Source organism: Wasmannia auropunctata, unplaced genomic scaffold, assembly GCF_000956235.1.
Source record: "Wasmannia auropunctata unplaced genomic scaffold, wasmannia.A_1.0 LD336038.1, whole genome shotgun sequence".
Lineage (NCBI taxonomy): Eukaryota > Metazoa > Arthropoda > Insecta > Hymenoptera > Formicidae > Wasmannia > Wasmannia auropunctata.
This window is the reverse complement of record NW_012026852.1, coordinates 1,741,027-1,760,255: the sequence shown is the minus strand read 5'-3', so window position 1 is coordinate 1,760,255 and position 19,229 is coordinate 1,741,027. Positions and strand designations below refer to the sequence as shown.

The window sequence follows — 19,229 nt, the reverse complement described above, 5'->3', positions numbered from 1 at the left end:
ACACGGCATAACGGTTGTCATTGCTTTTTTTTTCACTCTATATAACTACAACGTGGCTATTATAATAATTGTAATAATCAAAACATAATTATAAATGCTCTTTCACTAACTTATCACTTATTTATTATACTCGGTGCAAACTAATTACAAGAAGCAGAATGTATAACATCCACTTTCCTGTAGATAGTGAGTTATATTATATCGTTTGCTACAAATTTAATCGTCTCTGTTGTTATTTCTCATAAATCACGAAATTTTTTTGTGGTTCATACAGAACTTTACAAGCACACAAGAAGATACGCGATTATAGCCAAGCTTAGCGGCGTTGCGAAACGTACGAGGCTGTTATTGAAATAGTTTTGCGAACAATATTGCAGCTTACACCGGGATAATTCCCTCTCGCTGTCAATGGCGAGTATCGTTCTCGAAAAGTGAAGCAGAGAAGATTTTCGGGGCACATCGTAATAAGCGTTATCGTGAAACTTTGTTCGCAAGATTACTTTGTTAAGGGCTTAAATGCAACTTAACAAACTGCCGCGCATTGTAATAAGTTTCGAAATTATGCAGACGTTTACTTATACTCTCACGGGAGCACATCTCGCCGATATTTCACGAGCCAAAACGAATTCTTCCAACATACATTATTTCATCAATCATTGTAACGTACAGACCTGAATGGGCATGAAGAAGATTATCATTATTGCTCTCATTTTCTGATAACATTTTGCCGACAATTTTTACCGTGACTTCGTCACGCACTCTTGAATCGAGACTTTTCTTTTTTTTTTTCCACGCGCATTAAATTACTTCTTTTCGACTGCCGCTTGCGCAAACGACAGCGACGACCGATCGGCTTCCGCGAAGTCTGTTTACCAATTTCCGTGCGCACTTTGCGCAAGTTTGCGACGTATTATCGTTACTATATCACATCGAGAGCGCTCGAGGCTGTAAAATCGATGAACGATGCGGCGAGCGAGGGGGGCCGTCTTGCGAGAAAAAGCGAGACAAAGCCGATCGTCGCCCCAACGGCGATGATGGGACGGCGGTGGCTCATCGAGTTTTTCGACGTCGCGTTCCTGCAATATTTCTTGCCTTATTCAATAACCGTGCACTCTATCGTGATATGCTCCCGCCCCTGCTATCGTGCCATCCACCCGACGGTGCTTTCATCCGCGATCGCGTCTTATCCGGTCGTGTCAACGCGAAACTTTCGCGATCAGCAGAAAATGAAGAAATATAAAAGTCGAGACGAGAGGGAGGGAACAAAGCGGGGAACGGTGTAAGTAAGTAGATTGGCACTTATTTTCCTGGAGAACTATCTAGCACTCGGTTTTATAAACCTCAATTTACTGATAGAGCGCAATAGAGAGACGCAGAGGAGGGCGGCGGGAGGGTATCTTTCGCGTCACATGGCCGAAGTGAAAATGAGGTAGTACGCGAGCGATAGCGCGACGTCTACTTCGGAGACGCTTTTATGGAGCACGCCGTGGAACATCCCGGACAAAACGACGTTGCTGAAAATTCTGATAAATGGCGACGACGACCCGATAAAAGTAGGTATCTACGTGGAATCGGGGTTATGAGAAATTTATGTTCGCGAGGTTAACGCTGCTCGTTAAATTGTCCAAAAGAGGCTCCAAAGAAATAGACACTTTCTCTAAACTTCATTTAAAAGCTTTTTCGCTGTTCGATCCAATAATTTGATAAGAAAACTTTACACTTAAATTTCAAATGCGCGCTCGCGAATTATTATTTCATGAAAATGAAATGAAAATTGTGCAAGATTTCAAGATTCGAGATAATCGTAATTAAATGTATATACAATTAATGCTTACATAGGTATTAGCTTCTCCATTTAAGTGTATCATTTATGTTATATTTTATTTTTAATGATAAATATAGTAGTGTTTCACCTCCAGTGATTAGAAACACAAAGGGAGAAAACATAGCGCTGGATGGAAAAAGTGGTACTTTTGTATCCCTAAATTCCCATCGAGATCAAATATCACACAAACAGAAAAGCATGAATCACTTCATATAGCGAGCCGCTGGGAAAGCAAGGATCCATCCCCATTGCGGTCGTGTGAGTGTCATATTGTATCTCATATCTAAGCCCGCGAGCTCGTGAGAGTGGCACTTTAAACGACAAACATCATCTCGGCTTTCGCCGAGTGCTCGACAACTCATCTGTGCATGCACGCAAATTTTTTTCACTGCCATACATTTCGCTTCGCGAAAGCCGAGTTGGAATCCGAAAGTGCCAGACACGCTTCCGCGGATCAAATCGAAGGGTCGGTTCAGGTTGGTAAGGCGAGAGAGAGCACGAAATGTCAGGCGCAAAGGTGGGAGAAGAGTGATTTTCCGTGGGGTACGACAACGGTTACATAACAATGAGACATCGCAACGTCAGCGACTCTCTGGAGACGTTCTCGTACGCGCGCGGCACAACCCTTCCCTCGGCGCAGCCTCTTTTCAACACTGGGTACGTATTTGCGGCGTGCCGAAGGCAACCCGGAGATCACTCGGAAAAATAAAAAACGCCTTATCGAAAAGTAGTACACTCTCGCTACGATCGAAAGCTACAGCGGTAAAAATATTTATGATTTACGTTTACAACGGAAAATAAATTTATTGCAGCAAATAATGCTGAAGTTATAAATAATATATATATATTATGTGTGCAGTGTATACACGTAATGATCTCGGTTACGAACTTACAGCATTATTTTTAACCTATATATATAAAATATTTTAATAAAATAATAGAGAGAGACTGCTATTTGCCACATTTTATATTCTAAATTAAATTTTTAAAAGTTTCTATGTAACGTGTGTTACATTTTATATAAATTTATGAAATAAACTAATAAATTTGAATTTTTAGTTTTGAACGGAAGTACGAAACGGTAGACGTGAGTGAAAATTTTTTTTATTGACACGATAAAATATTATCATATCAAACTCAATCGTTCGAGATTTAAATCAAGTCGGAGTTGAAGTTTTGTTTACATCAAATTGCCTGTGGTGCTAAGATAATGTTTGTCAAAATAAAAAAACTTTATCAAAAATGTTATCGATTAAACACAAAAATTTGATATTATAAGCTTTCTATATAAATATGCGAAATTATTTATAGTAACAATAATGACTTATGTATGCATCAAACACTGACATTGAAAATTCAAGGCTCATCTACGAGATCCGAAAGGCTCCGAAAAGGACGCTGCATCCCTCGAGAGCAATCGATGACCTAAATGCCCATTGTCGTTCGTTGCCAAGTCGACGTGGAAGATATGCTCTTTATTTAGATGAAGTGCTCCGGTCGGAAATGTTTTGGAAACGATGCTGAAATAGGCTATTCGTGCAATTTTTCTCTTTAAAGTAAACTGAGTACTTCCGGGCGCGACAGTTACTTATAAATTTAAATATACACAGCGTTATACGCCAATTTAATAAATATTCGTTGCACAAATAAAATAAAAAATATAGCTTTAATGTTTATAAAAATATATCTATTGTATATAGCAAAAAGTTTCAAATGCCAAAATAGTTTATCTAAAAAAAGGTATGTATTTAAAAAAATACATTTTAGACATTATTTTCATTCATTTTGACGAAAAAAGTTTGCTGTGTCCCGCAATGAAGTAATGTGGATAAATCGATAATAAATTACTTAAAAAAGTTCTTATCATCCTTGAAACTGAAGAAGACCACAAGAGCTTTCCAGAGAATTTTCCAGGTGGAAAATGATTTAACTATTTCCCGCTGAAAGATTTTATCGTCATTTATATAGCAACGGCGAGGCGTGCCGGCACAACCATTTAAGTTCTTCAGCTTTAGAGTATGCAAATGCAAATATCTCGCCGTTCCACGAAAGTTCGTGATCTTCTAATCGCAGCCGCGCAATCGCAGTCAAAATTTTCACAAAGGAATAGAGAGTACATCGCGCAATGTAAACGTAGCGCGTATATATGCAAGCGATAAATTCTATCCCGCATGTAGAGCCCGTCGTCTGGTATATAGAGAAGTTTTTATCCCGTGGTAGTCACGTAAATCGACAATTGATTTTTTTTCGGCTCATCGGAGTGTACACGCGTGACACTCGAGAGTGTATACGCGTGTTTAGATAAGCGCAATAAATTCCGCGTTCACCATTCTCGGTTACCGCACCGCATCGAATATTCTTCCTCTTGACGCGCTCATCTTTAATCCACAGTAATTATGAATTTCGCTTGCGAATATTATTACATGGAGGTATCACGTATAAATTACTTCGCGAATGAGAAAGCGTAACACGCGCGGAGTATAAAGACATAAATCCTGAATGAAATATGTACAGACAAACGAGTAAAAGGAAATGAAAAGAATATCAGCTTAAAATGATAGAAGATAGAGATTCTGCTTTTATCTTCGTGAGTAACTTTCTTCATGTACTTCGGACAGAGTAATTAACTTGCTCTTATAACGATGTATGAACACGATACATATATAGAAAGAGAGAGAGAGAGCGCCTGAACGTACCATCTTTAAAAGGTCCAAACCGCCACAGGCTCATTGCGCAATGTTGTAGAAGAACGAGAAACACGCAACAGCAACCAGCCGAGCAGTAGATCACGCAATATGCACCTTTTTACGTCATCTCGCAGAGAATTCCACAGATACACCACACACACACATACACACACATACACTCGCGAACCACCGCGAATGTCACTAAGATTTTCGAGATAAAGTTATCAACGTTCGCAAAATCGATTCGCAACGTATGCAAGTAGAAAGTTCAAACGCTTCCCCCTGTATCAAGCCTTTCTACATTGTTCTAACATCAAGAAGGCGAGTTTGTGTTTCAAACACAAAGCTTACCGTTTTGACTTTGTTCAATCTATTCGTTCCACGTGATTATTTTCGATCGCGTATAATACGAAAACTTCTTCGATATTTCTCGCCTAAGAAGCAAATAATTCAATCAAATTGCTCAAAAGATGATAAGAAATGATCCCGACTAATTTTGTATATATACTGTCATTGTACTACGACATCAATAATATATATTCTATACAAAATAAACGTATCTCCAACCCTGTGAAATAATTTATCTTCCTTCTCACTTCATTAATTTAACTGATCAATTAATTTTAAATTAACATTACATCCAATCACATTTATATTGTACTTCTCGTATTTGCGTAAGCTCACAGTTTTTCAGGGACAGAGAAAAACCTTTAAACGGGTTTTATCATCCGAAGGACAAGGCAAGCGCGCGTTCGTATGTGTCGTGTACGGCTGCCATTACTTTGCTAGCAAAACGCGCCCCGGAGTTAACTTTATCCCTCTAGGACAACGCGGAATGTGTCCCCTCAGTCGTGGTTAATGACTAGCCTGCACATGAAAGACACACCCTCCGCAGACCGGACGGACACTGGGCGCGACCGCAGGGGTATTTACACGAGCAACTCGTCGGTAGGATGTTTCTTTAATTATACGAACGGCCGGCGACCGCGCCGTTTTATTAATGTTTTATCTGCAAGTTTGTTCGTTCCGAAATTCACGTATTGACGAAATAGCGTTTTACATAAGTCCTTACAGCGATTTGATGAATTTATGCGACCTATTCGTCGCGAATTTAATTACACATTGCATTGTTGTGTCCTCAACAACGTTACGTACGTAGATTAAATCGGACGAATAAATGCGCAACAATTCTCCTTCTATGTTCTTAGCTAAATTACATTTCCTATTAAGCAATCTATTGATACAAGCTCTCTGAGTGGTTGTTGCGAAGTTCGTGCCGTGAACATGAGGATCTGTGAAAATCAAAGTCACTAGCTCGACACAGTTCCGGTTATTTAACTTATTCTCACTACACCGTCACATTGTTGAATATCGACATATGGAACAATTTGTCTTAGCACGAATATTTTTAACGACATAAACAGCTTTAGCGGTACAGTTTACAGCAAAAAGCTAACGCATTAACGATTCCGTTGACCGTTTTCTTGAAACTAATATTTGCCATTTTGACAAATTGTATATATCGTGCAAGATCATGTTCTCGACAAAAATGGTAATCTTATCTAATCAGTGCGTGTGTCACGCTCACGTTGACAAACGATTCGCTTGAATAGGTTCAACGTGCACTTAAACGAGGTTGTATCAGGTTCGTATAAGCGCCGGTTATAAAAATAATATTAAATTAGAGCAATCGATTAAAGAAATAATTTTATGTTACCAACTTAAAAATTGTAAAAGTCTATTTAGAAAGTCCCTCTCACAAAAATTTTAAAAGTCTATTTGCTTGCAAAGTTCACCTCACTTATAATGATCAGCAATTCATTAATTAAAAATACTTTCAAGTGTTTTGCAAAAACACGACATTTGCAAAGCCGATGTTATCAATCTTATGAGTTTCACATGTCCGTCAATCAGCTAACTATTAAAATTCACCACGGTTAACACCACGGCTATAATTAACTCGTAAAATTCTACGATGCTAAATATCACCACACTGGTACGCGTAAACGACGACAAGAATCTCAAACCGTTCGGCTCTTAATCGCCCGAAATTCACACGTTAGCCCAAAATAAACGGATTTAACGGATTAAATTTCGGACCGTGGATCCTTTCGCGCGATCGTTAACACTCGACGAGCTCGGCGAGGCGTGTCGCGTGACGAAAGGGTCACTCGACGAAAATCGCGCGTGGCCGTTCCCGTCGACGGTGTTGGGTGCACTGGAGCCCGACCTGGGCTTCGTGTTTACATCAGACTGAAACGTGCTGACGGCACACCACACCTTGCTAGGCTTCCGTCGTTTCAGGTAGCAACACCAACACCAAGGCGCAACGCGCGCACAACGCTCGCTTATCGACGGTTAAACGCAGTGAACTATTATCCCCTTCACGAGAGAGGGAAAGCTGCTCTCTCTCTCTCTTTCTTTCTGTGATCAGCCGACCGGCGAATGATCGGATTGTGCGCCGGCGGCCAACGGGACGTTGTGCCTCGATGCCCTCTCTTCCTCTCCTCCGAACGAATGTCGTCCGATCATCGCGATCGACCCTAAGAATAGTCCGCGATCGTCTACAGCCGCATTACATGACGCAAATAGCGTAGTGTCCGCGTGATGGCATCCGCCATTAGAGCCAAGGAAGAAGGTCATGGGATACTCGCTCGATGGTCATCTCCTTGCATGGGGGATAAAATATATTTATCACCAAGATCGATGCCAAGGAACACTTACCGGAGAGAGTATAATCTTTCGATTAACCGATTAAACCTAACCAGTGAAGCCACACATTAATAATTGATATGCTTCAGTCAATATATCGATTATTAACATATTTAATTTTCTTTCGGCTATACTACAACCTTCCGCAGTGACATCATCAATTAAAGTTTTCATTATCGAGGCACACGCTGATTCTTTTAGTGACTCACTATTCTCTCTGTTACGAAAGGCCATCGCCGAAGTGATTCGATGGCAAATCGCCTTCATCAGTACGAAGACGTCACGGCATAGAGTATTACTGGTTGAACCACCCGGGACCTCGAGCGAATCCCCGAAGTGCTGCTCCGACAGACGAGAACCCGGGAAACCCGGGAAACGCACTACGTGATCGGACTACGCCAAATCACGAAAACGGGAAGAAGTTAGGTCTTGGACCCTACAAGAAGCGGAAGATTGAGAGAGGAAAGCTCGTCGACAGAGGAATTATTGGATAACAGCGATATCTTGTCGAGTATCCGCGCGGTATAAAGGATCACCTCTCTATGGGATCAATGATCCGTGACTTTCTGGGGTAGAGCTTATCGCTGAACTCTCTATCATTCGTTTTTTCCTTTTTTAAGCAATCCATAAAATTATCTCAAATATTTAAAAAAAAAAGTGCGAGCTATGGTGCAGGGACAGCACACTTGTCTGTTCGACTCCTGACAGAACCACGATAAAATTTTCATACATTCGCATTATACGTTCGTACATTAAATTCATTTATTCATTCCGATAGCGCCCAAAATCAAGCTCTGGCCCATCACTTTCTTCATATCTCTTCACCTGGGACCTCAAGTTCCAGGTATTAAAGTCGATTCCGAACAATTGTTTTCGAGAGAGGTTTTCGAGGCAAAGGATACTCTCGATAGATCTCCGAACAGAAGACACGAAAATAAGAAAATTTGTTGGTTCCGCCGGGATTCGAACCCGGGACCTCTAGCATAACAGACTGATATACTGTCTGTTACGCTCGCACTCCTATTATTTTAAATATTTGAGATGATTTTATGGATTGTTAAAGTTAATTGTAAATTCAAGCTTAAATAACAAATGCCATTCGAGTTCCGGCTTTAATATTAAATATACAGCAAAGGTACCGTTAAACGTTGGCAACATTCGAGACAGAAAAAGAATGCGCAGACACCATTGTAACTCGATAAAACAACAAAAGCGAGTGAAAACAACGCGAAACGCAATACATTTCTGTATTCTGCAACCGGAAACGCGTCACGAGATCTTAACTATTCAATGAACGTTTGTTCATTCACGCTACGTGACGATGCATTATCCATCTTCGCACACTTCGCTCAAACAAACGTTTATCAATGCAACAGAGCTCTTGATACCCGTCGCGCCGTTTCGCATCGTATATTGTTTGTAACGCGATGATTGGAAAAAATCTCATAGGAGCATTTCTTGACATTCTTTGTGAGAAGTAAAGACGCACGCGCCCGTACGGTTTACTTCAAAGCGCCAGTTAGCGGTAACCTAATAACGATAATCGATCGACGAAGCGTCAAGCGCCTTGGTCGCCATCGAGAATCTCATGACGTGAGTATTTTTTTTTTTTTTTTTTACGGACACTGAGAAAGAAGATCCCTCTTTTTGTATCCATGAGCTGGAAAAAATTTTCGAGAGATGCCAAGCGTCATTCTCCAAGTTCAGTGGCGAAGAAAATGGCCTTGAGAGAATTTTCAATCCATCGCGAAAATAGATTTTAGAGGATATGTACATACGAAGTGGATATGTTAAAATATATATCATTCGAAATCAGAAAGTAAATAAAATTACTTCATCAAGTTTCTCTCGATGTTGCGCTAATTAAATTTCAGCAAAAATACAACAAACATATCGAAAGAAACTTTCCTTTTAAAGACGCAACGAGAGGAAAAGTGAGAAATAATTATTCCAACTGGAAACATTTTTAAAACACCGAGTATTCCATTATAATTACATAACAGAAACTTTACTAACACACATAATGGCAGAAACAAATTACGATATCAGAGAGAAGTGACTGAAAACAAAACTCCTATCTAGAGACAGTGATAAAGTGCTGCATTAGAATAATTACTTTTTTATTCGTATTGAGTTAATAATAATTAAATTACGCAGACTCTCTTTAATCCGCGTATACATATTATACACTTCCACTAATTACGTTTAAGTTAATCAAGTTAAAAAGTTAACAAACAAGAGAAATTACCTTTTACTTGAAAAAATGATTTATTTAATAAACGATATCAGAGTTGTACGAAAACATTTGTTTTTCAACTTTTACTTATAATCATAATCGACGTTTAGCAATAATTGTCGTACGGAATTTTTCGTACATCGGCAACAGGACTCCTAACGATACTTCAAGTGATAGATCATCTTTGATCGCTTCCCTCGAGACTCTCATCGCTGAGTCGCCGAGAGATCGGACATTTATTCTACATCTCCAACCCGTGAGGAATAAACGTCAAGCTTCAGAAGCAACCAGGACCGAAGACACTTTACGGCTTTACGGTAACGAACGGTAAATTAGACGAGCTCGTAATGATTCGTCCGCGGGCGTAACAACGGTGTACACGGCCAATAAAGTTTCGTATCAATTAAACGTACAAAGCAGCGACGCCGCGCCGCCGCGCGCTTGCGGACGGAAACTCGACGAGACGTTTGTTCCGCCGCGGACAGTGCTCTTGTAAAGTCCGGTAAATCCGATCGAGAACGACTGTTACTCGAGAATCCAAGGGTTCCGTCTCGCGTCAAGCGAGAGTACTTTAAACTACAGCGACGTACGGTGTAGTTTCAGTGAAGCGAGACGATCGATAACGAGTTTCGCATCCGATCGCGCAAATACACACGAGAAATGCGCCGACACACGGACGGCAGGCGTTTCTGCTCGCGCGCGACTCGTGCGGCATTGACTCCCCCTGGGAAATTACGTAAGCGTCGATAAAAAAAAAAAAGCGTTCATAATTTACATAGGTCCCAATTGCGCATTTCAGCTACCGACTCACTGAAAGAGTATCACCTTCAAACATCGTGCGTATTCCGTTTCGCGAATAAATATAAGAACCAATGATGGAAAAATTACGGATTTGATTCTCCGTCGCGTATTGCGATTTACATCGCAAGAAAAATATCCGAATAAGAGTGAAGTCATCAGTTGGCGCAGTTGTCGTTTGCCAACAAAGACGTGCGAAATTCTTCCCGGTGCGTGCTCGAGGCATATGCGTAACAAACAGTGAGTCCGCCGGCCACAGCGAACGCTACCGTATGTCGACTTCGTTAGCGATATTAGTCACCCGAGTCACGTCTACGAATTAACGCTCCACTCATTATTCAATAAAAAAAAATCCAAGATGGGTCGCGCAGGATGAGCTATATAAGAACGCGTAGAATGTGGCGCAGTAATTCAGACCGATCTTCAACAGCTATTAAGTACGATTTATGTCCGGTGAGACGAAGAGTGCAATGAGATTCGCGACGTACCTCGCAATTGTTTTCGCGGTGCTTAACTTCGTTAACGCCCTACCGTTTCCTCAATTTGACGATGGTGAGTTGGCATAAACTTCCTTACCGTCTGATTATCAATTATATACATATACAAACGGCAACTCTAATCATAGCTGAGTCTCAATTTTCAAATCAGATTTGCAAAATTTGAAGTTTGTGACATATAATATTCTTGAAAACACACATTTCGAAAAGAAATCTTGTGACTATCGGAATTAATATAATTTTATATATATAAGAAAATTTATATATTTCCATAATCCTATAATAAAAAAAAGTACTATGATATATACATATATAAAAATTAATTTCCTTTGTAAAGAAATTTTTTTATTGAATAAAAATTCAAATGCAATTGTAATACAAATGCATTGATACCAGAGTACACAAAATTAAATAAAAAATTTTTTTTTCATTGTTGGTGCATTCTGAATAATACGCTATTAAAGACACTGCATAATTAATGTTATAATCTTGATCTCTACAGGCGGTCGGGAGGGATTAACTGCTAGAGACACGGCATACTACGGATTTCCATTGTTCTGGTACAGAAGACCTATTTACGACAGTGACGACGACATTGTTAACGGAGGTCAAGTTTTAGACGGAAAGCGAAGATCATCTACTGTGTCTTACGTTAACGTCGGGTAAGAATTGAAATTAATTTTGTAGATTTTGATTAGATATATACAATCCCGTTTAAAAATAAACAATATTGCCATAAAAATTTACTGTTAAAAGAGAAAGACACATTCTGCCAAGTATTCTATACGCGTGTTTATAAACTTAAGAGGCATATTAAACGCGGAATGAAAACGGAAATTTTTTTTATTTTTATAAAACTCGTAAACCTTTGCTTCATTTCGTTTCAGTTCTTGTAATAAGCGTTATATGAAAATGTTACAGCAAAATGAACACGCGGAGCATTTAATTAAAAAGATGTCAGAACTATAGTAAATTTAAGTAACGAGGGCACAAAGAGCGAGCATTTAAGTTAAACACGCTATAATGAAGCAACTAACATGAAGAAAAATTATTTCTTTTAATAGTGCTGGCTGGGGTCGTTAAAAAGAGGTCGCTAAGGGGAAGCGGTTAGAACATCCAGGCGTGAATGTCCAGAAAACTTCACTAACTAAAGCTAACAAGCTGCATCTAACTTCTATATAATATCTATTATTTAAAAGCTTTTATAATGTACAATTTTTTACTATTATGTCTTATTATTTTAACCATGTAAGCAATTTCTTACATTCTTCTAATACAAGTAACAAAAAAAAAAGACAAACCACAAAAATAGAAGTGGCTCCTTTATATTATTTTGTATTGTAAGTGAATTTTGTTATTAAATAAATATGATTAAAAAAACGTAGCATTATTTATATTCAATATTTTTGGCGATATGCACATTTCGCGAATAATAAATTACAATGGTCTTGAAGATCCGCCATCCGAGTTGATTTAAGAGAATTATCTCAATCAATGAACAAACAATAATTAGTTAAATTAGTTCCTGCGGAAGGCTACGACTGCTGCAAGGACTTCATCACCTGCTAAACACACGGGCAAACATTTTGCCTACCGTTGCAGCCGTATATATAAGCAATTGTGCGAAATGCTAAAGGCCAGTGTCAGCTGTAAACTGAGAGGTAACAGAGCGTCAGTTATCAATGGAACACCGTAGTCTTTTCCGTTTCGTTCTTGCTCTAACAGCGACGATCGAAGTCACGTCGGCACCTATAAGCGATTTTGGATCAGGTAAGTAAACTTTCTAGTTAGCTGTCTGAAACGATAGAAGCTTAAAGAAGCAGGAGTTTCACAACTCTTTGAAGAAAAGAGCCAGAATTCTCTCAATTATTATCAAAATTCTAAAAATGAGATGTCAATCTTATAGAGATATTAAAAAATCATAATGTTCAAAAGGGATAAGATACTTGTAAACTTGCTCACACGACACTAAAAATAAAGATATTTTCAAATGATAAGTGAAAATCCACTGATATGTAAATAGCAAACAAATAAGTGAAAAGTACTTCATATATCTTAACTGGGGTACTTTTCGCGATGAATTCTTTGTACTAGTTTAATGATGTTCATTAGCATTATTTATTAATAATTTATTATTAATTTGATTCGCGATATTACTGCTCTAACTACAGATTAAGGCTGTGTTTCAAGAACGTGACTGTGTTGATTGAGCTCTAACCAAATAAGATGCTTTTCATTACTTATATTTTTAAATATTGCAAAACTACTTGCGGATTGGTGTAAAGAAAAAATATTATTTCGTTTCTCAAGCTAACAAGAACGTTTGTAATTATAATATAGGACGCAGATCTGTTTGGCAAAACGTCGGAAGACGCAGTTTCTACGGGCCGTGGGATATCGCGGTAAAACGAAACGGGAACTATATCGATTACAACGATTATGATGTTTACATCGAACAGTTCCGGCCTAATTCGCCGGAGCTGCCATACGGCGACGTGCCGATAGCTAACGGATATATTGACGCGTCGCCCTCGGTTTACGATAGCGGCCTGTCGGAACTGAACACGCTACTCAGCTCCGTGGGCCTCGCTGATTTCCGCACCGGAGTTCGCCCTTCTGATTGGATCGACCGGAGCTTTAAAGAAGACCATTGGGAGGATATTGCTTCTCACGAAGTCGACGAAGATACGTAGGAACTCTCGGCGACTCTGTGACTCCAATTGCAACGAGATAACGAACTTTTGTAAAGTTAAATGAAGAAACGAAATGAATACAATAGATTTTCCGAGAAGTTAAAATAAATATCGTTTCAATGTTAATATAAGTTTTTTCAATGTTACTTTACAACTAATCCTCGTACTAGCACGATCAAGATAAAATAGTTTTATCCAAAAATTTAAGAAAACTCGAGACTGTATACTCCGAGAACTCTGAGAGAGTTACGCTTTAATATTTCAGAAAGCAATGCCGAAGAAGTATAAACATCTTATTTCTTAAGATTTAACCATAAATCCGACGACCGTGTTCACGACGGTGGATTAATGAAAACTTCAAGGCACCTTTTAACCGTGGGCGTACTGATTTTGAACGCGGCAATCTTAACGAGCCCTTTGTCTTTAAGGTCGCTGTGTAGGCAACGTCGGCAGCACGTTTCTCTCCAGGGACGTTGCTAAATGAAGTCAAAGAGGGTACCAATTCGCCCGGGATCTTCACGACGACTCTCGGTAACTCAACACTTAAACGCAGATTCTCGTGAATATTTAACGCAACACTAAAAGGATGAGGGCTTTCCCGAAGGCTTAGTCGGCCAAAAACGAGCGAAGTTGTTCGCTTTTTTCATCAATATTCGCAAAGCAAGTCGTAATCAACTGCAAAATGTGCTCGGTCTCGCTTTTTTTCTTTCGTATCAAGTGTCAATAATTATACGATTCGTACTGTCGCGTGATTTTTATCGCGTTACAGCTCGCGGAAATTAATAAATATTTTTCTCGTATTACGCAAAACAATTTCAATATATAATTAGTATTGCAATTAATTTCAGTAAAAATGATATTCGGAATTGAAACATCTCTATCTGTCGCATTTTTTATTATACCGTACGTATTCATTATTTCATCGTTTACTGCACCGTTACAACGTTCCGAGCGACAACAATAATTTTATCGGCTCTCGCACAAAGACTGCATAAAACTGTACTGTGCACCTGGGATAAAAGAGAAATTCCATGCAAAAATAACGCACAATCGCGCACCTTTGACTAGTTTCAAATTGCACTTCCCCGACGTGCAATACAAATTTACGGCGCGACCCCACGGCTACGATCGCACGAATAAAAAAATCAGGGGCAAAGGCAAAAGTAAAATGAATGACACGGAACGCGACAATACTGCAGGTGAAGTACAGTCAATGAATGCTATATGGTACATCATGTGTTTTGTTCTTGGAAGGAGGGCGAAACATTGGGCGGAGGGAGGAATGCTTTGAATATTCATATGTAGAAGATTGCACACTGATTAAATGCAAATTAAATTAATCTCCTTTCCGGCTGACCAGATTGTTCGCGGGGTATTCGCTAATTTGGGCGCGGCCCGAGAGTGCCTCCATACATTTAAGCACGCTCCTCCTCCCGAGATTCATGAGATTACGACCATTTACTTCACTGTGCGTAAAGTTACATCTCCATCGTCCCTCCTCCCCCCCCCCGTTTTATTTATTCGCCACGATAATTGCCGAAAGCAGCACAAGAAAAATGTAGATTATCTAATCAATGTTCTGTGTATGTTTCGTTTGATTTCTAGGGAGCTCCAATTTCTAGATTAAAAACTAAATTAAGAAGATTTAAATTCGGTTTTCTACTTGTTATATTTTCAAATGGATAGTGAGGTAAATGAGTTTTCATTTCATATATTGTGATAACATCGGACTGCTTTAAATGAACCACATGCACACTAATTTTGGAAAGACGCTTTGTGTTAAATTATAGACCACGCGAAATACTCAAAAAATATATTTAGTGTCACTCTCAATTGTCTCTTTAACGCGTGCCTATATGCAACAAACATGTTTTATCCCGCTTGTAAACTTGATGCTGATAAAACGACGAGGGGATTCGTCAGACTTGACAGTTCTGACTTAATTTCCCGTCGACGCGAAAATAACAAAGACGAATTTCAGTCGCCATTTCCACGGACGTGCGTCCACCGTAAGAGACTGCGCGAAATTTAATTCCTACCGTGAGATTTAATGCCGTTCCTCGACGCGCGAGCACAAGCCCGTAATGCTCGCTGATACGTTTACGCCGAGCGAGACGAGAACGCGCGCGACGAGATGGATTTCAATTAAGTCAACGCGGACGATGAATTATATCCCTCAACTCCTTCGGAAACGCCGGTTATTATTGCGCGAAAACCTCGCTGAGGTTGACTGATATCCGCGATTAAAACGTTGACATTCGACAAAACGCCCCTAAATTTGCGTAGAAAAAATAAATTAAATAAATTTAAGATATATTAATTTTAGAAACCGTTGCAATATATAATATATTACTATTATGTGGTGAAAATGCATTTTAAAAATAGAAAAAATCGTGTTATATTATTTTTATTATGTACTTTCAACTTATATACATTTGTATTTTTCAAAAGAGAGTATTTTTTTAACGTTTACGAGATTAAAACATTCCGAAATGTAAATTTTAAACGATAAAAAAATCATCTTGAAGGGGTTAATTAATGAATTAATTCGCGCGTGAGAAGTAGGAACGGAGACCGTATGCTGAATCACGATATTTATTCGTGGAACTCATTACCGCACCCTCGTCGTTTTATTAGCGAGCTTGTTTCCATGATCGCGTTCTTGAACGGAATGACTCTCGTTTCTCCGCCGAGTGGAGGAGGAAGAATCGCCTACAATACGTGAACATGATAAACGCGTGCTCCCGTTACCCTTCGATCCCTCGCGGCCCAGAGATATAGTTCCGTAGTGCGGTCGCCGGTAGAATAGAGGAAGATTTATTGCAAAAAAAGAAGAAAAAAGAATTATCTCAGTCCATTTGTACGACTTCTTGCATCTTTACATGCGTCCCTTTCTCTCATCCCCCCCCCCACCCCCCATGTTCGTCATGAATGCCAGCAAATCTCTCAACCTTCGCGCGGTTCTTCCGACGAATCAGAACGGTCAGTTCAGTTCGGCAAGGGCCAAAGTGGTCTCTTTATCAGAACCTCGTGATTTGTCAGCCGAACTTCGCTGGCAAGAATACCGGTTGAAGTGCAGGCAATAATGGCTGCCGGGCGGGTGATGCCCTAACCGTGTTTGCGATTTTTTACCCCGTCAGATGTTTCACTCCTACCTGTATCCAAGTACCGACGACCGAGAGATAGAAAAAGCAGGCAGTTACAGCAGAGTGAATGGATTCCAGGGAACACGCTATCTCGAGGTTTGTTTTAGCGATAAAAAGAAACGAGACAAAACACGATAACGATGCGGCAGCTATGCTAGATATAATTATTTCATTTTGAGACACGTACGTGTACATATATTCTTCTTTTCACGGAAAAATTTCGGGAACGTAACTTCCTGGCCGATCTTCCGTGCAGCGATTTGTCTACAAAGAGATTGACATTCCCGTCGACAACAGTGGAACGCAATCCCATTCGCTATAGCCGTCAAGACCCTCTCGCGTCACTCGAAGCACGTGAAATGACACGGAAAACAAAATGCAAATTGCTTTTCTTTTCGGTTTGACCGGGTGTGCGATGTGTGGCGCGCGATTTATCGGGGATTCCGTGTGCGCGACTACGCCCTCGACGATGGCATCTGCAACTTTTCTCATACATACTTTTTCGCGCATCGCGTACGACACGGCGATACGTCGCCGTCTGTTCCGGGAAAATCGTCCTGTCTGACGGTTGACTGGCGATATGCGACCTGGCGCAGAACATCGTGCGAAGGAATCGCTAAGAAGATACTTTGCGTCGCAAAACTCTCTTTCAAACTGTCTCGTGACTTTTTAATAATTTGTATTTTCAACATTTTACGTTATATGTCGACATTATATTGCGTACTCAATTGCGGTGCGTTCGGTTAAAAATGTTTGAACGTATCAAAGTAACAACAATCGACTTTCTACTGTACACATGCAGTGTATTCCCCATTGTAATCAATCGCAGAACATCATCAATTATTCTGATGTTTGTTGCGAGAACAATATCTAAAAAATAATGAAAACATCAAGGCATTTAATTTTCCACACATAATGTAAAAAATAACAATTCAAGAGGAGAAATAATTTTCGAAATTGCGAGTGAATAAACATCGACATTTTGAACCGTTCATAAATTGAATTTTTAAACTTCCTCTAATATGTCAGTTAATTACTTGATAGCTCTTAATCGAAATACGCTAATAATTTAGCATAATTAATGCGCGACGAATAATTCTAATAATTAACCCCCTCCACGCAAAATACAGAATTCGTTTATTCATTAAAAAATCCTTTTGTGCGACACTCACAACATAAAGTGTTATATATGACGCAATCGATGCACTTGTTATCTCTCCCATATAATTATTATATGGATATTTACAATTTTACGCGCACAATTATCTCCGAATTATTATTATTCATGAGCACCGTTATATTTTTAATTATAAATCGTTGCCTCATTAATTTATAATTTTAATAATAGCATCAATTATACGCCAGATAGTCGTGGCTAGTATCGGTCCCCGATAAAATTATAACGCGAACTACGACGACGGCAATTTCGCGCGTCCGACGAAAAGCCGTGGATAGTGTGCCGCACATGCAGATCGATCCCCTCATTATATTGCTGTACAAATACAGCACACACGTGACGCGGGCGCGTCCGTTATACACCCGCAACATATAAAAATATATAGGCCCTATAAGTGCAAGGTATGACGTACGTATGATTTACCTGCGCAAGAGAATAGTTTTTTAGACGATATGGATTTTCGCTCGTTGACGCAGCAAGTCGACGAAGCGCAACGATCGCGGGCACAATTATAAACTATATCGATTCCACTACTATTTATATCGGTATTCATCCACTGCCTCGTATTAAAAGATCGTCTCATTTTTTTAATCAGATAAAGTTTACTTTAACTTTCAACACACACACACACACACACGCGCGCGCGCGCGCGCGCGCGCGCGCGCGCGCGCGGTATAGAATACCTGTCAGTCAATTCACAGCCTATCATAGCGCTACGAGAGAATATCTGCCATCATACGCTTGTATTCACGGTTGCTACCTCTCCGGTTTTCAGTCGATGACTTTGGGCTTTTTCAACGAATCTCCGACAGACGAGAAAAAAAATTTCCGTCCGATCGCTCTAAATTTTTATGATCTTTTTTTAAAGAAATGAGATGGTGTAGAAGGCGGCTTCCTATGAATCTTAAGATTTGTGGCACGCGCAACTACGCACACACACAACACACACACACACACACACACACGTCCATTTTCCGGTTTTGAAAAGAAATCTTAGGCAGAAGGACCAAATATTTTTTAAAAAGAGCAGTACAAGGAAGTTACAATCTAGATCTTGGATAGTAGGAATCGATCTCAGGCAGGAAGGTCTTATTTCATCTTATTTCGTATCTCTCATATCTCTGCATTATTCATTTATAATATCTTTGCACTCACCCTGCGAGTAGATCGGGAACTCTCCGTCGCTGTGGCTGTGAGTGAGCATGCCCGTGGAATAGAACTGCCACAAGGCGCGCTTCCTGCTCTCTTCCGACGTGCCCGCGAGGACCTCGTCGTCGTCGGCGAGGCCCAGCAAACTCACCACTTCCGAGAGCGACAGGTTGGCGGCGGCGATCGCTCACCGAGGTGAGGCACACACAAACTCTCAAAGGAATTTAAAGTGTAGACGATCGCGCTAAACGCTTATCGGCTCGACCTTTCCACCCGACTGTTAAAAAACGCGCCGCGTGTTGCACACAC

The 19,229-nt window shown here is 39.9% G+C and overlaps 2 protein-coding genes and 1 long non-coding RNA gene across 9 annotated transcripts in view; 2 read left to right on the top strand and 1 right to left on the bottom strand.

Annotated features, from left to right (window-relative positions):
* LOC105452091 (phosphatase and actin regulator 1-like) overlaps positions 1–19,022 on the bottom strand; it is a 122,390-nt gene extending 103,368 nt beyond the window's left edge. For 3 of the 6 annotated variants that reach the window (XM_011692942.1, XM_011692941.1, XM_011692937.1), the window contains exon 1: positions 18,927–19,022. In XM_011692942.1, the coding sequence (XP_011691244.1) occupies positions 18,927–18,975 (49 nt within the window). In that variant the 5' untranslated portion in view covers positions 18,976–19,022. Of the gene's footprint in view, positions 1–4,521; positions 6,819–18,926 lie in introns of those variants that run through there. The other 3 variants (XM_011692940.1, XM_011692939.1, XM_011692938.1) reach the window with 3 other exon arrangements.
* On the top strand, positions 1,092–3,469 carry LOC105452090. 2 transcript variants are annotated; one of them, XR_974676.1, is made up of 3 exons: positions 1,092–1,553; positions 1,920–2,482; positions 3,187–3,469. It is a non-coding gene; the product is annotated as an uncharacterized LOC105452090 (long non-coding RNA). The 2 variants fall into 2 exon arrangements; XR_974675.1 differs by having other exon boundaries at positions 1,092–2,083; positions 2,302–2,482.
* Positions 12,199–13,574, top strand: LOC105452093. Its single transcript, XM_011692943.1, has 2 exons — positions 12,199–12,525; positions 13,096–13,574. The coding sequence occupies exons 1-2, from the start codon at positions 12,438–12,440 to the stop codon at positions 13,446–13,448; spliced, it is 441 nt and encodes a 146-aa protein (XP_011691245.1). The 5' UTR covers positions 12,199–12,437; the 3' UTR covers positions 13,449–13,574.
* Positions 19,023–19,229: the final 207 nt, after the last annotated feature.